The 19188-nt window shown below is 49.5% G+C and overlaps 3 protein-coding genes across 3 annotated transcripts; 2 read left to right on the top strand and 1 right to left on the bottom strand.

Moving 5' to 3' along the window:
- Positions 1-576: 576 nt before the first annotated feature.
- On the bottom strand, positions 577-3587 carry LOC131209835 (transmembrane protein 62-like). Its single transcript, XM_058202980.1, has 4 exons — positions 3242-3587; positions 1950-3174; positions 1588-1891; positions 577-1503 (listed from the first exon to the last, which is right to left on the bottom strand). The coding sequence occupies exons 1-4, from the start codon at positions 3437-3439 to the stop codon at positions 1224-1226; spliced, it is 2007 nt and encodes a 668-aa protein (XP_058058963.1). The 5' UTR covers positions 3440-3587; the 3' UTR covers positions 577-1223.
- A 344-nt stretch (positions 3588-3931) lies between these two features.
- LOC131208844 (protein arginine N-methyltransferase 9-like) lies at positions 3932-8519 on the top strand. Its single transcript, XM_058201753.1, has 4 exons — positions 3932-3975; positions 4072-4202; positions 4307-4824; positions 5863-8519. Exons 3-4 carry the CDS (start codon positions 4526-4528, stop codon positions 7820-7822), a joined length of 2259 nt encoding a protein of 752 aa, XP_058057736.1. The 5' UTR covers positions 3932-3975; positions 4072-4202; positions 4307-4525; the 3' UTR covers positions 7823-8519.
- Positions 8520-10329: 1810 nt separating this feature from the next.
- Positions 10330-18325, top strand: LOC131207878 (polycomb protein Sfmbt). Its single transcript, XM_058200510.1, has 6 exons — positions 10330-10542; positions 11604-12585; positions 13085-14422; positions 14491-14930; positions 14991-15351; positions 15494-18325. Exons 1-6 carry the CDS (start codon positions 10330-10332, stop codon positions 16372-16374), a joined length of 4215 nt encoding a protein of 1404 aa, XP_058056493.1. The 3' UTR covers positions 16375-18325.
- Positions 18326-19188: the final 863 nt, after the last annotated feature.

Here is a 19188-nt window from a genome sequence, read left to right as displayed (position 1 = left end):
GATCCGAATTTAATTAAACAGCCGTATCGACACAGCAACTGTAGACAAACATTAATTGATTGATTGATATGAACACTCCGATGTGGGGGGAGGGCTTACATTCAACATAGTTCGTGAAAAATTATGCTCAATATTTTTGCAAAGGTGATTAGAGTTCCCCTTGGTCGGATGCTCTTTTTACGACCGAGCAATGCCCATACCGTCATACAGACAGGCGTTTAGTCGCGACAAACGGCGTTTGCTTATCACATTCATTAGGTCGTGGGCGAATGTAGTTTGCTTTACAACTAAACCCTTATTAGACCCCACGTTTTGCTTCGCTTGGTGGTGTTCTTTGGCGTTGCGTTAATTTCACTCTCGTTCGACATCATGTAAATTGAATTCGCTAATATTGGATCAAATCCAAAATTAGGCTGAACTGTATGTGTCTGCAGGCGAATTGTTTGCTGATTATCAACCATCAGCCATTAGATTCCTAAGGAGTGATTCAAGATGTAGTTGTTAAAAATGGTTGTTAACACAAAAAGTACACACTGTGTTTTTGTAATGAATTTATTGCTCACATCATGTCGCCGCCCAGTGTACAATACATAACAGTTACACGAAAATGTTTTAGTTTGTCAACAAAATAGCAGCCTCAGGGTAATACTTTTAATAGATATATGTTACCTATGTTACAGTGTGTTGCTCTAACGGCACGTATCAAACATATCGCTTCCTAATTTCTTTCGTCTTTGTTACGGTCCATTCCAGCGATTTTGCTAATTTTCTACCTCTCTACGTGATTGCTTCATTGGGAATCGACATAAGAACGCGACTTCACGGTGGTACAGTTGTTGCTCGATTTGCTTTGATTTTGTTTCGGTTTTGGTACGTTTGGTCGGATAGGTTCAGTTTTGTTAACAATATCATAGTGGGTGACCTAAATACATATGAGTGTGTAGTCAGTTGTTTCCTTCCTGCCCATTGAGCCCAATGAATGAGCGATGGAAATATATGATGTAAATAGACACTTTACTAAATCTAAACCACTGTAAGATGTTGACTAGAAGGCTAAAACACACAATCGATAAATAAAGTGTCACAGAATGGACAGTAAACCTAAACAACTCTCAACACAGCGTGCGCGTCTCTGGCCGTAAAGGTAACCATTCGTTAAACAATTCCAATGACAAAAAAAATCTATCTTTCTCTAAAAAGCTCCTTGGTAATGATGTCACAGCTCATTGGGACAGCGAGGACAGTTTGGGTTCGGAAGAGGACCAAACGGTGGCGGCCGACCGAAGACACTTTTCCGGAATGTAGCGCGACTGGTGCCAGAGGATCACGTTCATCACGATCGACCAGGCTCGCAGCGGTGTAATGATGAAGGCTAGCAGTCCGTATGAGTTCCAAAAGATGCCCGCCAAAATCACTTCCACCGTCATGATAAGAATGAAGGCCGCGTTCTTCCAGAGCGCCATCAGCCATCCGTAGCTCTTTTCCGTCCCGCGACGATAGAAGCTGGCAACAAACAACGAAAAAACACACATTAATTACTAAGTTTAGGCACTTGCTTGCCTTCTCTGTCTTCTCGACCCCTCTTACCGTCGCACTACATTGTTGGCGAAAATGATGGTCAGCGGCAACTGGCACAGCATTAGCTGGAAAAAGCCATATAGATAGGTGAGCGTGCCCGGGAGAAAAGCATTGTTGACGAAAATCCCCCACACAAACACCACTCCCATGTGGCCGTCGATGACTTCGCCGATAGACCAAGGGCCACAGGTGAGATACAGACAGTAGCCCACGATCGGGAACATAAGCCGATCAACCGTGGAAAGGATCCACATTTTACGTATCCAAGCGCCACAGCAGAACGTCCGCAGCCGGGGTCTCGGTAGGGTGCCTCCTGAAAGCAAAAGGATCGGTTAGCCATGAGTTTACGCGCCCCTTCCCGACGAACTTACTGCGAACGAGAGTGTGCCAAACACGAAACACACATAACGGCACCAGATACACGATGAGTGCGACGCTGAAGAAAGATTGGAAAATTTGGTTCGTGTCGTACATGAGCACCAGTTTGGCCAGAAAGTCAAACCGCAAGCGCGATCCGTCCAGCGTGAACTGCTGCTCGACGACGCGACTCCGACCATCTCCGTCTAGCACGTAAACCGACAGGGTGTGGAGGCCCCGCTTGTAGAGTGTCGGTTCCCACGGCACCACAAACAGTTCCCGGCTGGTCCGACTGCATTCCCGCCAACTACCACCGTCCACCTTTACCTGGCACTCGGTGATACTGGCCGGCGAAAACACAAGTATCCGAATGTGCGTAGATTCCAGGATGGGCCCGAATGTCTCCTTGCCGGGCATGTTAAATAGGGCGTCTTTGGGGTTCGTCACCAGCACCACCGGCCACTGGTTGTGCTGAACGTCGACAAACGAAAAGTACCCATGATCGAAGGCGGCCACTCGGTACCTCCGATTCCGCATCCAATCCCCCAGTTCCAGTTCCAGAAAGCCCTCGTTCTGTAGCGTGTACATACGGGGCACGGCTCCACCGAGTGTATGGAAATGACCGGCAAGATATGCGTACGCTTCTCGATACCGCCCAATCAGATTGCGAATTCCGCCGGCGCCCAATCCGGGCGTCAGAATGCAGGACGTGGGATAATGGCCGAACCAAACGGTGTAGTTCGTACCCAGAGCCCGCGACCGCTCGGCCAAATTGAGCAGATGCTGTGTTTCGTTGATCGACAGCATACCGACGAAGTTGAACGGTCGTTTCGGTCCCGGATCGAGACAGGCATCGACTGCGATAAAAGTGTACCGTTCGCCACCCTTCGAGATCTGGTGCATGTAAGAGCGCGTATGGTGTCGTCCTTGCGCCGAATAGTTCGTGAACAGATCCTGGCGCGTCTGAAGCGCGGGGACATTGAAATTGTCATGATTGCCCCGTATGTCTAGCCAAACCGTCCGATTGAGCACATTCGTGTCACGCAGCACCTCGTGATACCAGCGCCATTCTTTTTCGTGCTGCTTTGAACCTAAGAAGTTGGACGTTTTCGCATCGGTCAAGTCGCCGGAAGCGAGGACCACTGCCGGGCTTATGATGTCCACCGTTCGGTTGCAGAAATCCACCAACTGCGGCACGCGAGCCGGGTCGAGGTACATACTGATGTGTATGTCCGAGATCTGAAAGGACGAACGGAGAGGCTTTGGTTCTTTGGGGCCACGTAAGCGAGAGCGCTACTACACCTACCTGAAGAAACCACATCAGGTGCTCCGGCCGGTCGTCAAGCTTTAGGCGCTTGGTGTCCCGTTGTTGGCCATCACTCGCAGCGTCCAATCGGTTGCTTAGCTGCTTATCGATTCCAATCAAGTTAGCCAGGTTGGCGACGAATATTGAAAAGACCACAATAAATACGATCAGCGCAATGGCGGCCGTTGTGAAGCGCATCGCGGTTCCGTTACACCGTTCACGGTTGGGTAATGGATCGTGAAGCGCCCAATCGGAATCACCCGACTTTCTCGATATTCACTAGCACTCGCTGTCCTTTTGAACCCGTTATAGTCGGCGGGCAATTTTAGGCCCACATCCTGCAGATTCCGTGAATCACCATGCGCAACACGTAGAAAAGTGCGTTCTTTATCAGCCGACGAAAACGACGGCGGTTCGGATGATGACGGTTAAATTTTCTGCAATCAACTCGCACCGTGTATCTGTTATGACAACACGTCCCATCACCAACACAGCTACAGACGGCTTCGTCCGCACGCGCAACCGGTCCACGATGCTTAGTGTGTGTGTGAGAGAAGGATTGACGATTTGTTTACATTCCTTCCTGTCCGAGGCACAACATGGTCACACGTGCGCGCTTGCTGCCGAGCCGGTAAGAATTAAATTTGTAGCTCTGAGAAAATGTTAATTGGTTCAACATTTCAAAGGTCACGCTGATGCCGTCAGTGAGAAGAACCAGTGGTTCATCGACGAAGGTAAATACCGGGGCTAAATGCGCGTTGCGAGTGTTCTGTGAAAAGTGCAAACGATTGAGGTCAATATATTACTGCCGTATTTCCTGTCCTTTTCAGAGTACTCATCTCAGAGACCACAGCAGGACGCGAACACCCTGCAATCGGGGCCGAAGATTGTGGCGTAAATCGTTTCCCTAACCTCGCATTAAACATACGTTTCTGGAAGCGCTGGACCTGACCTTGAATGGGTACACTTTGACAGCTAGTCCGGAAGCTTCGGTGACGCGCCGGCGCACCACTTTCTGTTTACAAACTACATGCACGCGCGCTCTCTCCTTCTCTCTCGACACAGGACGAAAAAAGCTGTACCAACTGGAGCGGCAGAAAGTGTAAAACTCACAGGACACTCCGGCGTACAGTGCAAAACGGAGTAGCCTCGCAGAAAGGTGGAAAAACGTGAAGCGATTGCGTGTTGTTTCGTGCGAACCAATTCACAAGGAAAATCAATCCCAGCAACGCGGCGACCCGGTCAGATTGCTGTGATTGGCAACGCGACCAATGCTGAAGCACCATGAGTAGTGATGAGGAAATCGGTGAACTGAAAGTTGTGTACGATTTTATAGCGCAAGCCAGGTTCAAGAAGGCTTTCGCCAGTGCTACGAAAGTTCTCGACCAGCGGTCCCCGATTCCGCCCGATGCCACCGACGAGGACCCGCTCCGGGAGCTGTTCCTGTTCGTCGTCACCAAGTACGCGGATCAGCTTGAGCAGGAGGGCAAAATCGAACAAGTGTTCGAAATCATAGAGCAGGGTTTGGAGTACTTTCCCGAGCATCCGGAGCTGCTAAACGAGACGGGCGTACGGCTGCAAAGGTACGGGATCGCGCGTTAGGCGCGGCGGGTCCGTTTCCCTATTATTTTTCGTACTGCTGGGGTTGCGTTTTTCTCGCCCACTCTCCTGGCGACGACTGGCTCTCTCGACGATTAATTACCCCCTCTCGGGGCTCTGCAATGGAACCGATTTATCTTCATCTGTTGCGGCACCTCCGTGCAAAGGTGCGACCGAAAGGCAAGATCCGAGAAATAGCACATCAACTGTTCGCGATCGATAATGGAATTAAAATGGGCTTCCTCTGGGACGTGGGGTGTCTTTCGCAGGCCGAGGCACGCACGCTACTCGACTCGCTCAAGAAGGTCAAACTGATAGCGGGCACACTAGTGGTGCTCCAGTTCGGGGACGACCCGAGTGACTTTGGCGTTTGCGATGCCCAACGGTTCGGTAGCCACCAATCCGTCTTTCGGCCCGTGCTGATCGATGTATCTGCCAGCTTACCACAGCCTCGCGTCGCTGATCCGAGCGCCGTGGAGGGTTTGCTTACAACTATTGCATCTTTGCAATCGAAACTGTTGGCCTCGGGGGACGGAGGAGCCCATACGATGGCCATTTGCTGGGGAGTTGTGTCGCACGAGTCTGTACGGACTGTTCATTGGTTACCCGGTGATCTATTGGTACGATGCGGTGGCCTCGCAAGAGAACTGCCTGTCGCAAGTGCCCCTTGTTGTCTATCAAGCGGGAAGACTGTCCGACAAACCGTTCATTCCGCTGATCTCGTTCAGCGTACCAGCGCAGTTACTACGCGAGCAACCAGCGATTTCCAGTGCCATCAGCCAGTGGAAGGAGTCTCTTAAAGGTTTCGCCTTGAAACTGACTGAATATACGAAAGTTTTCAGCATTGTGATTATGTAACAGATTTTGTTCACTTATTACACGGCCACCAAAAATTAGGACTAGAAAGTGAGCCAGACAGTAGCCGATGCGCAACTACTCAATTAGTAATAAACGACTAGAATAATGAACCATAATGACTTAGTTCTTTTTCTTTTAATTCTTCCCATACATCAAACGGACAGATATGGTCGATCGTTGGAAGCGTCGATCTGTTTCGAGCGAGTGCTGCTGCAGGATTCCCGCTATCTGAAGGCGTACCAGAACCTGCAGAACACAAAATGCGAACTGGTCGAGCGGTGGCACTTTCGGATGCTGAATGACGTGGTGCGCAATGCAGCGTTTCGCGCGGCGATCGAGAACCAGATTGGTGCCGGGTACAACGAGGTGCTGGACATCGGTACCGGCACCGGTTTGCTCTCGATTTACGCTCTGCGCTGCGAGGGTATTCGGAAAGCGGCGGCATGCGATGGGTCGGAAATTATGGTGCAGATCGCTCGGGACGTGTTCGGTGCGAACGGGCTGAGCGACCGGATTTGCCTGTTTCAGAGCTACTCGCAGGACCTGAAGATTGGCGAACGATTTTCGCTGATCGTCACCGAAACGCTCGATAGCGGTGCGTTTGGCGAGGGCATTCTCGAGACGCTGATCCACGCGAAGAAGCATCTGCTGTTACCGCAGGGGAAAATCATTCCGGCAAAGGTGACTCTGCACGTGTCCGGCTACCAGTCGCGCGCCTTAACTGCAAGCAATATTTTAATCAATGAATCATTCAGCGAAGACTTTTCGCTGCCCAGCAACTGTCTGCTGTCGAAGGAGGGCACCAAGTGCTACGACGCGGAAGATATTAGCCGTATCCAGGCGAACGATGATTTTGAGTTCGTAACCGATACGGTGGCTTCGATGGAGGTTGATTTTAACGACTTGGATTGTCTGGTGCGCCACTACGACGGCCACGAGGTGGGCGAGGTGGAACTGACCTGTCTGGACGATGGTTTGCTGCTCGATGGATTCGTCGTGTGGTTCGATTTGCAGCTGGATGAAACGAACTTCATAAGCACTGATCCCACGACAAACACGTGCTGGAATCAGGCCATCTTTCGGTTGAACCAACGGTTACCGGTGGCGAAAGATCAGCGGCTGAAGCTAACGATGTCGTGCAAGGATGGCGCACTGGCTGTTGCGCACACCCTTAACTCGTTAGACAATCAAATCAGCGTCGACGAGCACGTACTGGAGTTTCTGAGCGACATCGAGTACTACGGCAGTCTTACCGAGGCGACCGATGGACTGGATGATATGGAGAAGATTCTCGACCTGTCTCTCTTTCCGTATGCGGGCCTGAAGCTACTGAAAGACGGCAAAGCTCGCATGTTGTTCTGTCTGGATCAAACGGAGGATCTGATCGAGTTTATCGCCAACCAGAACGACATACCGATGGGAAGCATCATGCTGGTTAGTTCCATCCAGGAGATCTTCCTACTCAACGATTACACGCTGGACCTGGTCATCTTGCAGCCGGTGGATGTATTCGGGCAGATCAACAGTGAGCACTTCTGCCTTTATCAATCGCTGCTACCGAAGCTGAAACCGATCGGAACGGTCATACCTGCGTCGCTCGAACTACACGGCAGTATCATCGAGTCGGAATGGATCGTCAAGTGTAGCCGGGTGGAAAATGCGGAGCTGGAGCAGTTGCAAATCGACAAATATTTGGCTTCGCTCGAGACGGAAAATCATCTCGACCTTGGACCATTCTCGTACCGCCATCTTTCCGAACCCGTGAAGCTAGCGGACGTTCAGTTCGATGGAAAGCTCCACGAAACGGAACAGGAATTGAGCCTATTGGAGCCCACGGATGCGACCAGGGTTCACGCAGTGCTGTACCACTACCGTATCGGGTTTACGCCAGATCGTCCGCAACTTTACACGGACCGACCCCAGTCATTTGCCAAGCGATCTGCCTTTATCATTCCGAAATCTACATTCCACGTTAGGGGCAGTGGCCCAGCAGCTCTCGCAGAAGAGGCGGCGGCCGAAGAAGAAGCTTCAGTTGGTAGCACAGCGCCGATCGAAAAACTGCACATGACAGTACTTCAAAACCACGGGGTCATCAAGTGTGACATCACCACTGGTGCGCAGTAAAAGGAAAGAAAATCCTGCTAGCTACTCTACGCACAATCCTCAAAACTTCTGGCCAGCTAAATATCGGCCAGTGAACGATCACCGGAACACCTCCAACAAACCCCACCTATAATATATCGTAGTGTCGCATTAGAGTAGTGTAGCTGCAATGGGCAAATTTCACGGTATCGACACAACGGAAAACCTGGCCACGGACAGTAGGACGTAGGACATGGCGGATTGAAACACATTCCAATTTGTGCAATTTTTGGTCCATAGACCGCTAGACCACTAGGGGTCTCCGCAACAACATGAAAAGTAATAACCCCTGTGAGGGTACCGTAGTATGTAGTAAATCATAGTCAATCAGTAGACATTCTTAGAGTAAACCGAAAAAGCATCGACAACCCGCCCCATGCGAGTGTAGAAATGTAGTTTTAGTATAGTTTTGGGCATTAGTATTGAAGTACCAACAGCAGTAGATGGATTAGCATACCAGCATTTGTGCATTTAGAAGCAGCAGCCGTCGCAGCTACAAGCGAGTAGATACAAAGTAGGACCGTTTTCATTTTACCGTGCACCGTGATCTAGAATCATCTAAACAACCGAAATGTGATTGGATTGTTACAGTCCGCATATCAGTATAGCCGTTTGCGCGATAATACAATAACGATAACGCAATTGCTATAATCGTTCATTATGTACCACTAGTTTTATTTTCCATGAGCAATAAAATTGAACCTATATCATTCCAGCATAACGAACAGTCGTTTATACTATTGTTTTCTTGGCTTGCAGGTGAATTGTAAAAGGCGGAATAGTTGTAGCAATATCATCAAAATAAGTTGAGCAACGATACCGCAAACGTTGCGCGAAATATTCAAAATCAGTTGTACAGAGAGCGAACCATCCAGAAACCCCTTTTCGAAACCGCAAACCGTGTTTATACCCGGCAGTTCGGCTTGTTGATAATTCAGTGTATCTGTGCTGAGCAGATGTTGCGCGAGAAGAGCAGTCGTGTGGTGTATAGCGGCCACCGATGCGAGTGCCCGGCCCAAGAAGCGTCCCGTTCAGCTGACTGTCAGGAGCCGAGTCGCTGTCGCCAGTCTGGCAGCACTGTTTCGCGCGTTCTGCCAAACGTTTTGTTACCTTTCGAACATTTGTTCATCCGAACTCGAGGAACTGAGGAGTTTTCTTCTCTCTCTGGCTTTGCGTAGCGCTTTTCAGGAGGAAGATTTTTTGTTGCGAGTGATTTCATTTCGCACCGACTGTACACAACGAAGAATATCGCCAGCCAGCCAGCCAGCCAGCAGACACCGTTTCGGATCGTGGACCGTGGGAACCGTTTCCCGTTGCGGCAGCATCCGATCGAGTGGTATCCTCCGCGGTGGTCGCAGGTTGTTGAATGGTTTTTTCGCAACGGTGCCGTTGCGATCCGCATCACTCGCAACATCGAGAGGCCGACAACGACGAACGCGGACACGGGACACGGCCGTGACTATCTCGTGCGAGTGCCGTGAAGCGACCACAAGGAACGCAGCCAAATGCAAGCCGATTGTTCGATATGTCGAGCTAGTATTGAAATATGAACGGTGAGTGCGAAACGAGGGTGAACGGGGAACGGTGTCCAGCATCGAGCGGAAGCCCGTCGGGCTTCCTTCAGAAAGGAATCGTATGACAAGCGATGTGCGTCGATGTGTACATGTTCGTGTGTGAATGTGTGTGTGTTTGCTTACCTTTATTCCTTGGCTTCCTGCGTGAAAGCTGAGCTTCCTTTTTGAAACAACACCGAAGGATGCATTGAGTGGTTTACGACCCCCATTACGCAGTGGAACAATTGTGCAAACGTGCAATTTAGTGCACTCGCTGTGCCGAAGCAGTTGTGAAGATGAAAAGTTATTTACCTTTGCCAGAAATCGGGGCAAGTGGAATTAGTGTAAACACCACAATTTCGCTCGCCTTTACCCGTACAAGTGTATGGCAAAGGCAATCTATTGGCTTCCTTGGCGAAGTTTATGTTTTGGTTTAGCGCAGCATACTCGAGCACGAGAATGTGCGGAACGTCAATTGTTTTCTTGTACGGCTGCTGCTGAACCCGGCAGTCAATCGCGAAAATAATGTCAACTCTAATTTTCTAGTTCAATATTCAGTTTGTCCTCTCTATGGTAACTTGATTTTAAAGCTGAATCACCATGATCCATAAGCATCGAAGTGAATTTATGCACCCCGCAATTAAGTGAGACGAACTATGAGTCTGTGAAAGTTAATGGTTCAGCGAAAAACATAACTACGAGAGTGCGTACCGAACGCAGTGCACCAATTTTTAGATACACTATTGGCACTTCAGTGGTAAGCGCATTGCAAACCCGCTTCAAGATATTGTAGATTTTATCGACTATCTTGGGTCTGAAGGGTCGCCGATGGGCTCCATGCTAAGTAAAATGTGGCCGGGTTCAAAAGGCAACGAACCCGTGACCGGCAGCAACGACTGTCGCCACTTGGGCCACTGGGATTCATTCACGATTTCAATGAAACATTCTTTCGACACTAAAACTCTCTCCATTGGCTGTTCTCTTTTAGTTTTTAATCGAGTACCACCTAGTATGAATCCGCAAGAGCTCAGTACTATGGTTTGGATGGGACCGCTCACGTCGCAGCTGGATGAAAACTTGAGCAACTACTACGTACCGCCGCCAGTTGCGACCGTCATGGAAGATATCACTCAGCAGGCGCACGCTATGGTAAGCACTGAGAGCAGTATATTTTAAGCAGCCCTTGGGTACATTGCTTGTTGGAGTGGACACCAACTTTATCAACAGAATCCTGGCGCTGCACGCATGCATGGTTTAATTAGTCGTTGACTTCAAGATGTTTCATTGTTGCTGTTGGAAACCCCTTCTCATGGGCACCGTAAACGTTACTTACGTGTTTACGGCCAACACATTAGCCATATATTCAGATACACCAAAGTTTAAAGACGTCAGCGTCACTGAAACAGATCATCTAGCCTATATCAATACCTTACACAATGATCACTCGGCCAGTTTTGCTCTAGATCTTTTGAAAATTATTGTTTTGTTGTGTTTTTTTCGGAGCTTAGCTCTGCCCTTTCGCTCTCTAGTTTCGGTTCTCTAATTTGCAATTCTTTTTTCTTCTATGTTTCCCCGTCCCGTGTTATGCTTGTTTGGTTTTGTGTCTTACGATTGTGTTCCGATACCAAAAAACGGGGATCCGCCGCTGCCTCACACAATCACCGTCGCGATCTTCAACGCCTACTCGATCATCATCACCACCACTCGATCATCATCATCGTTTTCGTCGTCATGTGCCCGTCATAACATCTTTGACCACACTACCGAATGTTGAACCGATCTGTACTCTGTGCCACTGCGGTCCGATTGAAATGAATTCAACTTGCTGACCACGATCGGTTTTAATCCATAAACTACAAAATACTCAATCCGGTCCGACGATGCTGTGCGGCGTGATCGTTCATTGTCCTCGACGATCGTCGCCAAATTCACGCAATTCACGACACACCCACCACTTAAACACGACACATCACACTTTACTTTTACTGTCAAATTTTTATTTCCGGTTCATTTTTCGGTCCCGTATGTTCCCGATTATGTTTTTCCTCCCCACCAATCTTGTTCCAAAACGTTCCCTTATGTTTGTTTACCCTGCCATGTGTGAACGTGTTGTCGTTGTTGATCCCGATCGTCGTCGCTGGGGCCACTAACTGCATGCTAATATGGACCAATGTGGAACACTGCGAAACGGACGTATGAACGGAAACCAGGACATGAATCCGGCGGCACTGAACTCGCTGATCAGTGAATACGGTGGTCACGTAACGACAATTCCCACACCGACCGGCTTAGCGACCATCCCCAGCGGCGCCGCCGAGCACCTGGCACTGACTAATCAGGAATTGTTCAATCTCCAGCAACAGCAACAGCAGCAACAGCAACTGCTGCAACAGCAGCTGGCGCTCGGTGGTTACGGGTTTCTTGACCAAAATGGTACGCTGACGGCAGCAGCAGCAGCTGCGGCGGCTGCAACCGTCGCCGGTGCACCAGCAACACTTGGATCAGCCCAGAACACGATCGCAGTCGGTGACTTGCAGCTCGTTAACGACTCTGGCCCCACCGGCAAGATAACGTCTATTAACGGAATGAGTACGAGCGACGTGGCGATCGCGGCTGGTATGGGTCCAATCACTATTGGAGAAGACGATGGTGTGTGCGATACTAGCGAAGGCATGGACGGTGTGGCCGATGGTGAACCGGGCGCACACGATCAAACGATATCGTCGTTCGATCCGTACGGCCAGATGATCGATACCAGTGGTGGTAGCGATTACCTTTCTTGTGCCGCGGGGCAGGAAAATCTGCTTCACTATAAACTGATGAACGAAGCCCAGTTGCTGCAGGCCCAGGGCCACTTTCTGGACTACGACGTGTCGCACGACGATGGTTCAAACAGCAACAGCAGCAGCACTGATGGTGGCCAGAACAATAACAATCCTGACGGAAGTCCTTCCATGCTGGCGGATGACGCTCTTGGGTTGGACCAGAAACCGCGGTCGCGTAGTATCCAATCGTCTCATGACGATCACGAGTCCCTGCCGCCGTACACGAGGATGTATGCGGTGCAGTCCGAGCGGTACGCGAGCAAAAAAATCAAACCCGTTAAGCGGCCCGGTTTGGTCCTGAAAACACCGATCGCTTATAAGGGCGATATCGATCCGTCAGTCATACCGATCGAGCCCGACGGCATGGGTAGGTTTTGTTGTTTTTGTTTTCATTTTTTTCTAACTTCTTTTCCTCTACGATTTCCGTTGCGTGCCTCTTTCTTTCTCTTGTTTCTTGTATCACTTTGAGTTTCCGCTTAACGTCATTTGTTTCTTTTGCTTCAGTTAACCCACCTCCGCACCTGCTCACAAGACACATAACATTAAAATGAAACACAAGATCAGCTGATCGCAGCATGAAGGATTGATCAAGCTTAATTTTCTTGTCTGTTCTGTTAAATCTCTCCTTTGAATCGTCCATTGAACTGTTTGATATATTGAGCGGCGCGGATAGAGTTTGTTATCATTACTCTGGCTTCACTTTATCATTAACCGAGCATTTAATGCGTTGCTCCCCTTCCTGGCTACTCATTTCTATCCAATTCGTCCCGCATTAACCTTCTTTACTGCGTGTGCGTGTGATAACCGCTCTCGATGCTCATGGTGCAATCGATCGCTTATGAACTTTGTCGCTTCCTCACTTACAGCCATCTGCGAGAAGTGCGGTGCCATCGGAGTGAAGCATTCGTTCTACACCAAGCAGCGGCGCTTCTGTAGCATGTCATGTTCCCGATCGTTCGAGTCGCTCCGTGTGTTCAGTGCACATTTGCGCCCCGGAAGCGGTAACAAAACCCCCCTGGCGGACGACGGCAATCGACCGACGGCGTCGGTGGCCGTGGGTGGCGAAGGGATCGATGATGGTATCCTGGCAGTGCCGCCCGACCAACTGATTGAAGACCCGAGTGCCTCAACAGGTCACGAGCTCGAGGACAGCAAGCACTCGCTCTTGCTGCAGCAACAGGCACAAGTACAAACGGTCGGTTATCGGTTCAAGATGGCCGACCACAGAGGAGTCGGAGCAGCGCCACATGTCCTTTTGCAACCGACCCCTGGCAGTATCGTTAGCAATAGCAGCAACAGCAATAGTCACGATGGAAGCGCTAGCTTAAGCAGTGTAAATAGTAGCAACAGTGGCGCGAGGATGGTGAGCACCGTCGGGGATGCGAGTACGCACGACATAGTGCCGCAAGAGGAGATTCCCCAAATATCGAGGGGCTCCCGGCTTCCGTCACCCTGCCCACAGGACGATCGTATCAACAGCATCCGGAGGAAACCGAACGAGTTCCAAAACTCGTACGACTGGACGCAGGCGCTGATGGACGGGAAGCTATTTGCAGCGCCCGTCACCTGTTTCCGACACGCGCCCGGTTACGATATGTGGCCGAACGTGGTGATCGGGATGAAGGTGGAGGTAGAGAACACGGACTGTGACGTGGTGCAGCAACCGGTGCTCGGTGGCACGCCCCACAGCTTCTGGGTCGCGGAGGTGCTGAGAATCTGTGGCTATAAGGCGCTGTTGCGCTACGAAGGGTTCGATGCGAGCGATGCGTCGAAGGACTTTTGGGTGAACCTGTGCTCCGCCGAGGTGCACCCGGTCGGATGGTGTGCGACGCGCGGTAAGCCGCTGATACCGCCCAAAAGCATCACCAAGCCGTACCCGGACTGGAAGGAGTTTCTAGTGAAGCGGCTCTCGAACGCCCGTACCCTCCCGTCAACGTTCTACAATAAAATTAGCGACAGCTTTCGGTCGCGGTTTCGGGTGGGACTGAACCTCGAGGTAGTGGACAAGAATCGAATCTCGGCGGTGAAGGTGGCTACTATCACCAAGATCGTCGGGAAGCGACTGTACGTGCGGTACTACAACAGTTCAGACGACAATGGATTCTGGTGTCACGAGGATTCGCCCCTCATTCATCCGGTCGGTTGGGCGTCGACCGTCGGACACAATCTAGAAGCCCCGGTGGAGTACATGGAACGAATGAATGGTAACGCGCGTTAAAATCTCGAACGACCTTTGGGACACTCATGTATTTGTTTTTCTTCCCCCCAACAGCGGCCAGAGACCAAATTTTGGAACCGAACGAAGACGACGCTATGATGGATTTGTTTAAGACGAACTTTCAGTTCGAGGAGTACTGCTACGATGGCCGGCAGACGGGATTCGAGGAAAACATGAAGCTCGAGGCCGTCGATCCGCTCAACCTGTCGTCAATCTGCGTTGCGACCGTGATGTCGGTGCTGAAGTTTGGCTACATTATGATACGCATCGACTCGTACGATCCGGACGTGAACTGTACGGACTGGTTCTGCTACCACGAAAAATCACCGTGCATCTTTCCGGTCGGGTTCTGCGCGAAGCACAACATCACGCTCACCCCACCGAAAGGCTACGATCTGACCACCTTTACATGGGACCAGTATCTGCTCGATACCGGTAGCAAACCGGCCACCGAAGATATTTTCCATCAGGAACCGATCCGACAACGGTTCAAGGTACGTGGCGTTGCGTTGGCCGTGTGCGGACATGGTTTTATTTTCGTATCCATGATCTAGGTGGGAATGAAACTGGAATCAGCCGATCTGATGGATCCAAGACTGATCTGTGTGGCCACTATCTCGCGTGTTGTCGGCCGGCTGCTGAAGGTGCACTTCGATGGCTGGGACGACGAGTACGATCAATGGCTGGACAGCGAAAGCCCCGACATCTACCCGATCGGATGGTGTGTGTTGGTGGGCCACAAGTTGGAGGGTCCCCGCATCCTACCGAAGATACCGCTGGTGCAGAAGATTTCGCCTAAAACGACCAAGAAAGGGAACAAACGGACCAAGAAGAAACTGAAAACGGAACCCGCCCCGGTGCCGCAGCAGGACGATTGTAAGTTGCGTGGTGAGTTTTATATTTTTAGTTTTGTTTGTTTGTAGTAATTGTTTATAATTCATTGTTTTGTGTGTCATTCTACGATGAGTTACATATTGCCGAGTTCATTTAATTGATTCATGATTTTTTCTTAAACTGTCAGCTGTTTTTGATGCTTACTCCTTTCCTACAATCGTAGCTCAACCGGCACCAACGACACGGACGGCGCGGATCAAAAAGGAACAGGAACATTTCGAGCAACAGAAGCTTCTATCAAACGCCCAGCTGGAGTATGGTTCTTCTCCCATGGCCCCATCGCAGCACTATGCGGCGGATGCCACAAGCCATCCGCACGGCGGACTGTCCACATCGACGCAGGCAGCAATAGCAGTAGCTACACCGTCGTCACTTCGCGCGATAATCAAACACGAACCAAATCACCGCGACACATCATCATCCTCTTCGTTACTGAGTGGAACGAACGCTCTTGGTCCCATCTTTGACCACTCGACCGGTGGCAGCCTCGATGGCGATCGGGACGACGTGGACATGCGTACCGAGGACGAGGACGGTGAGTCGAGCTCGGCCACCGGGCATCCGTCAACGGCCCCGTCTTCCGAGATTGCGGACAATGAGCTGGAAAAGGTTATTCCGCGGCTTATCAACCACGACATGCTGCTGGTCAACAGTAGCAGCTCGCCCGACTCGATGGCGGGTGGTGTTGGTGCGACAGGAGGCCACAGTAATTCGAACGGTAGCAGCAGTACGGGCGCTGGACTGCTCGGGTCGTTCGGTATTGGCGGTGGCAGTAGTCAAATCACACCAGAAAACTGGGAGGTGAAGGATGTTGCCATGTTTCTTACGATCAACGATTGCGCCGTACACTCGGAGCAGTTCGTGCAGAACAGGATCGACGGTAGACGGTTGCTGGAGCTGAGCAAGGACGATATCATCACGCTACTCAGCCTTAAGGTGGGGCCGGCGCTCAAAATCTACGATCTCATCCAGCAGCTGAAGTGTAAGATTGATCCCGCAAAGTCGCGTCACCTCGCAAAGGTTGCGGGTAAAAAGTTTCTCTAGTAGCGTGCCGCACGTTGTTTGGTGAGAATTCGGGGAAAGGGTGTTTTGCCGCCCGTGTGGGCAGCCCTTCGCAAGGAGCTCGCAACTGTGTTTGTCCACCTCGTGGGACGGTTGTTGCCGAGTACTGGTTTTGTTTTTTCGAAGAGAGTTCGAAAAGTTTTGCCATTTGTTCGAAAAAAAGTTGTGCATATCGTGAGCCGGTTTCCTTCGGCCACTTGCTTCCTTCCACGGGAACATATTTTCGATTTTTAATCAATTTTTTCACATTTTCATTTACTCCAAAAAATATTATTATGCAATTATGAACTTCTTAACTATGAACTTTGGCACAAGTTTTTTAAAGTGCACTTTTAATTGTTCGGTTCTTGGATTTCTGGATTCACTGGATTCGGTTTTTATCTGCATTTGGTAGGAAACACGAGGAATTTCACAATCCGAATGGTTTGCGCCATACAACGTATTCTGTAGCATTTTTGTTTCCCAAATTTACCTCTATCTCAAAATCGAAAATCGGTTCACATTGCTTTTTTTAATTAATAAATTCTACGTCAGTAATAAAACACACCCAGTGCCCGGGCTTTTGCCGAACAAAGAATGGCCCTCAAAGCTAACTAATCTAACTCACTGATGCACCAAATACATCCACAGTCTTACAAAGTTTACCTGATTAACGAGAGGGCGAGCTAGAAGCTTCCGGTGTGCCGCGTACAGGCATCATACAAACGCTCCCCCAAAGATCCGTTGTTGGCAGGGAGTGTTTCGATGCAAGGAGTCAATATAACGAAGTAGTAGTAAAGTGTTTGATAACTCAGAAGACAGTGAAACCCATTTGCTTCTTGCTTTCTCTCTGGGGATAGGGCCAATAGGCGGGTAAGGTTTACATCTTAATTCCTAATAGGGGCCCACTGAAGCTTCAGAAGTAATCACCCAAGTACGGAACCAATCCAAATACTTACAAATCAGACCGGTTAACAATATAGGAGCATACTAATCAGGGAAAAGCTGGAGCCGAGTGTAGCCCAGCACCAGGAAACCGCATGAAAGGTGCATTGAAAGACACTCGAACAGAACGCCAAACCATGTGCAAAAGATTCATTACACCCTCAGCAAGACACGCTAAACAAACTGTAAACTTCCGTTTATTCAACCTTTATTTATCCTTCTTCGTTTGCACTTAAGGAAAAAGAAGGAAAGAAGGTACCAGTACGAGTTGTACGGATATGGTAGTTGAAGGAAAATGTTTTTATAATGCAAATGAAACCGAAGGGTTCACAATAAACAGTGTATCTTTCGAGCCATAGTTCTTACCGAAAGCAGAGTTAATGATTGAATAGATAATAGTGTACAGGTTGGCAACAAACAATTTCAATACAAAGATTTACTGCGCGTTAAAATTTAATCGGGAATAATCCTAGCCCACAAACACACGCAATGGGGAGAACGGTTCCGATTAGTTCCGACCCCACTACTTCCGACGCCACAAATGCTGAAAGCAATGTTGACTGTCTCAGAGCGCTGGGTGTTATAGGAGAAGTGCTCCTACGTGAGGTCTTAAAAACGGGGTCGGTTGGCTTGTTACGGTGCACAAAGCAAATGGGACAGCATTCAAATCTGTGCAAAGACGCCACGCTAGATTTGTTGATTGGCGAGGCTCCAGGGGTTCGAGGTTCTGCTCCGGATTGGAGCACCTGGATCTGAAAAAAATCATAGTTAATAATGATGCATATGAATAGGTTGAGAGAAATATTATTAGGTGTAGCCGTGGAGAGTGCAAACGGCGCGATGGATGGATACGCGTTTCAAGTGGATCGTTGAGAGCGTCGGACGGATTCAGACGAGAAAGAAGGAACTGTACAGTCATATATTAGAGAGAACTTAAGGATATTAGGGCATCTTACGCAGGAGCATTGGCAGACGGACATCAACGTCGCAAGTTGAGCGTGTCGGTGCGCAAGCCCCAAGCGCGAGTAAATATTTTATTAAAAAAGTACCTACTGAAGAGTTCGGTCGTCCTTCTTATTCTGGTTAGCTCGCGTCCGAAATGCACCAGTTGCAGTTAATTTGAAATTCTTCGCAGACTTTCCGATGCTATGGCCTCTAGTCTTTTTCAGCGATTTGTTCTTTCACTTCATGAACTGTACCATCCGATGACTGAAGGATTACGGACGGACATCTACAGCCGGCACGACCCGGTGGTGGTCACGTGGTAAGACTTACTTCAACCTATTTCTTGCTACTTAATATTTTATTTGTACTTTTCAGCAGAGTAAAACTGTTTTTAAAATTTTAGTTTACACAAGAATTCTTTATTCAGTACAAAGCTTAGCCATTTAAGAGATCATATATTTAAATACTATATATTTAAACTCTTGGTATTTGAGTTTGGCCTATGCTAACAAGTGTTCCATTTCTCATTGTACTAGATGGGGTATGTATCAAGCGCCGGGATCAACATTCGCGTGAAAAGGACATTCAGCTGGACTTTGTCTTATCATCTTGAAAGGGATTTATGCCACACGATAGCAGATGACTGTGCTGCATCCTGCCGCGTCCCGGCGGACGATCCGAAAAAGCCGATTTAGCCCGGGAGTCCTGGACCGGCGAAAGGAACCCAAACACCGCACCGCACGGATATCGGCTTAGAGCTCTTTCCTCACGAACTCGTCTCACACAAGCTCGTTCTCACGCGCCAACATCTCGCTCGCGGAGATGAGCATCGAGTGTCTCACTGCTCATCATTCCACCCTCCTCCCCTCGCCGAAAGCAAACACCATACCAACCAGTGAGTAGAGTGCGAAAGAGAGCGAACAAGAG

The sequence above is a fragment of the Anopheles bellator genome, chromosome 2 (genome assembly GCF_943735745.2).
Source record: "Anopheles bellator chromosome 2, idAnoBellAS_SP24_06.2, whole genome shotgun sequence".
NCBI classification, from domain to species: Eukaryota; Metazoa; Arthropoda; class Insecta; order Diptera; family Culicidae; genus Anopheles; species Anopheles bellator.
This window is presented reverse-complemented; position numbering and strand designations above follow the sequence as displayed.

Bases quoted from the DNA above. Each gene is read 5' to 3' on its own strand.
- LOC131207878 (XM_058200510.1), top strand. From the start codon at position 10,330: ATGAAACATTCTTTCGACACTAAAACTCTCTCCATTGGCTGTTCTCTT. The intron at 12,586-13,084 runs GTAGGTTTTGTT...CCTCACTTACAG, and splicing joins GATCGAGCCCGACGGCATGG to CCATCTGCGAGAAGTGCGGT. The intron at 14,423-14,490 runs GTAACGCGCGTT...TCCCCCCAACAG, and splicing joins GTACATGGAACGAATGAATG to CGGCCAGAGACCAAATTTTG.
- LOC131209835 (XM_058202980.1), bottom strand. From the start codon at position 3,439: ATGCGCTTCACAACGGCCGCCATTGCGCTGATCGTATTTATTGTGGTC. The intron at 3,175-3,241 runs GTAGGTGTAGTA...TCGTCCTTTCAG, and splicing joins ACCTGATGTGGTTTCTTCAG to ATCTCGGACATACACATCAG. The intron at 1,892-1,949 runs GTAAGTTCGTCG...TTTTGCTTTCAG, and splicing joins TTGGCACACTCTCGTTCGCA to GAGGCACCCTACCGAGACCC.
- LOC131208844 (XM_058201753.1), top strand. From the start codon at position 4,526: ATGAGTAGTGATGAGGAAATCGGTGAACTGAAAGTTGTGTACGATTTT. The intron at 4,825-5,862 runs GTACGGGATCGC...TCAAACGGACAG, and splicing joins ACGGGCGTACGGCTGCAAAG to ATATGGTCGATCGTTGGAAG.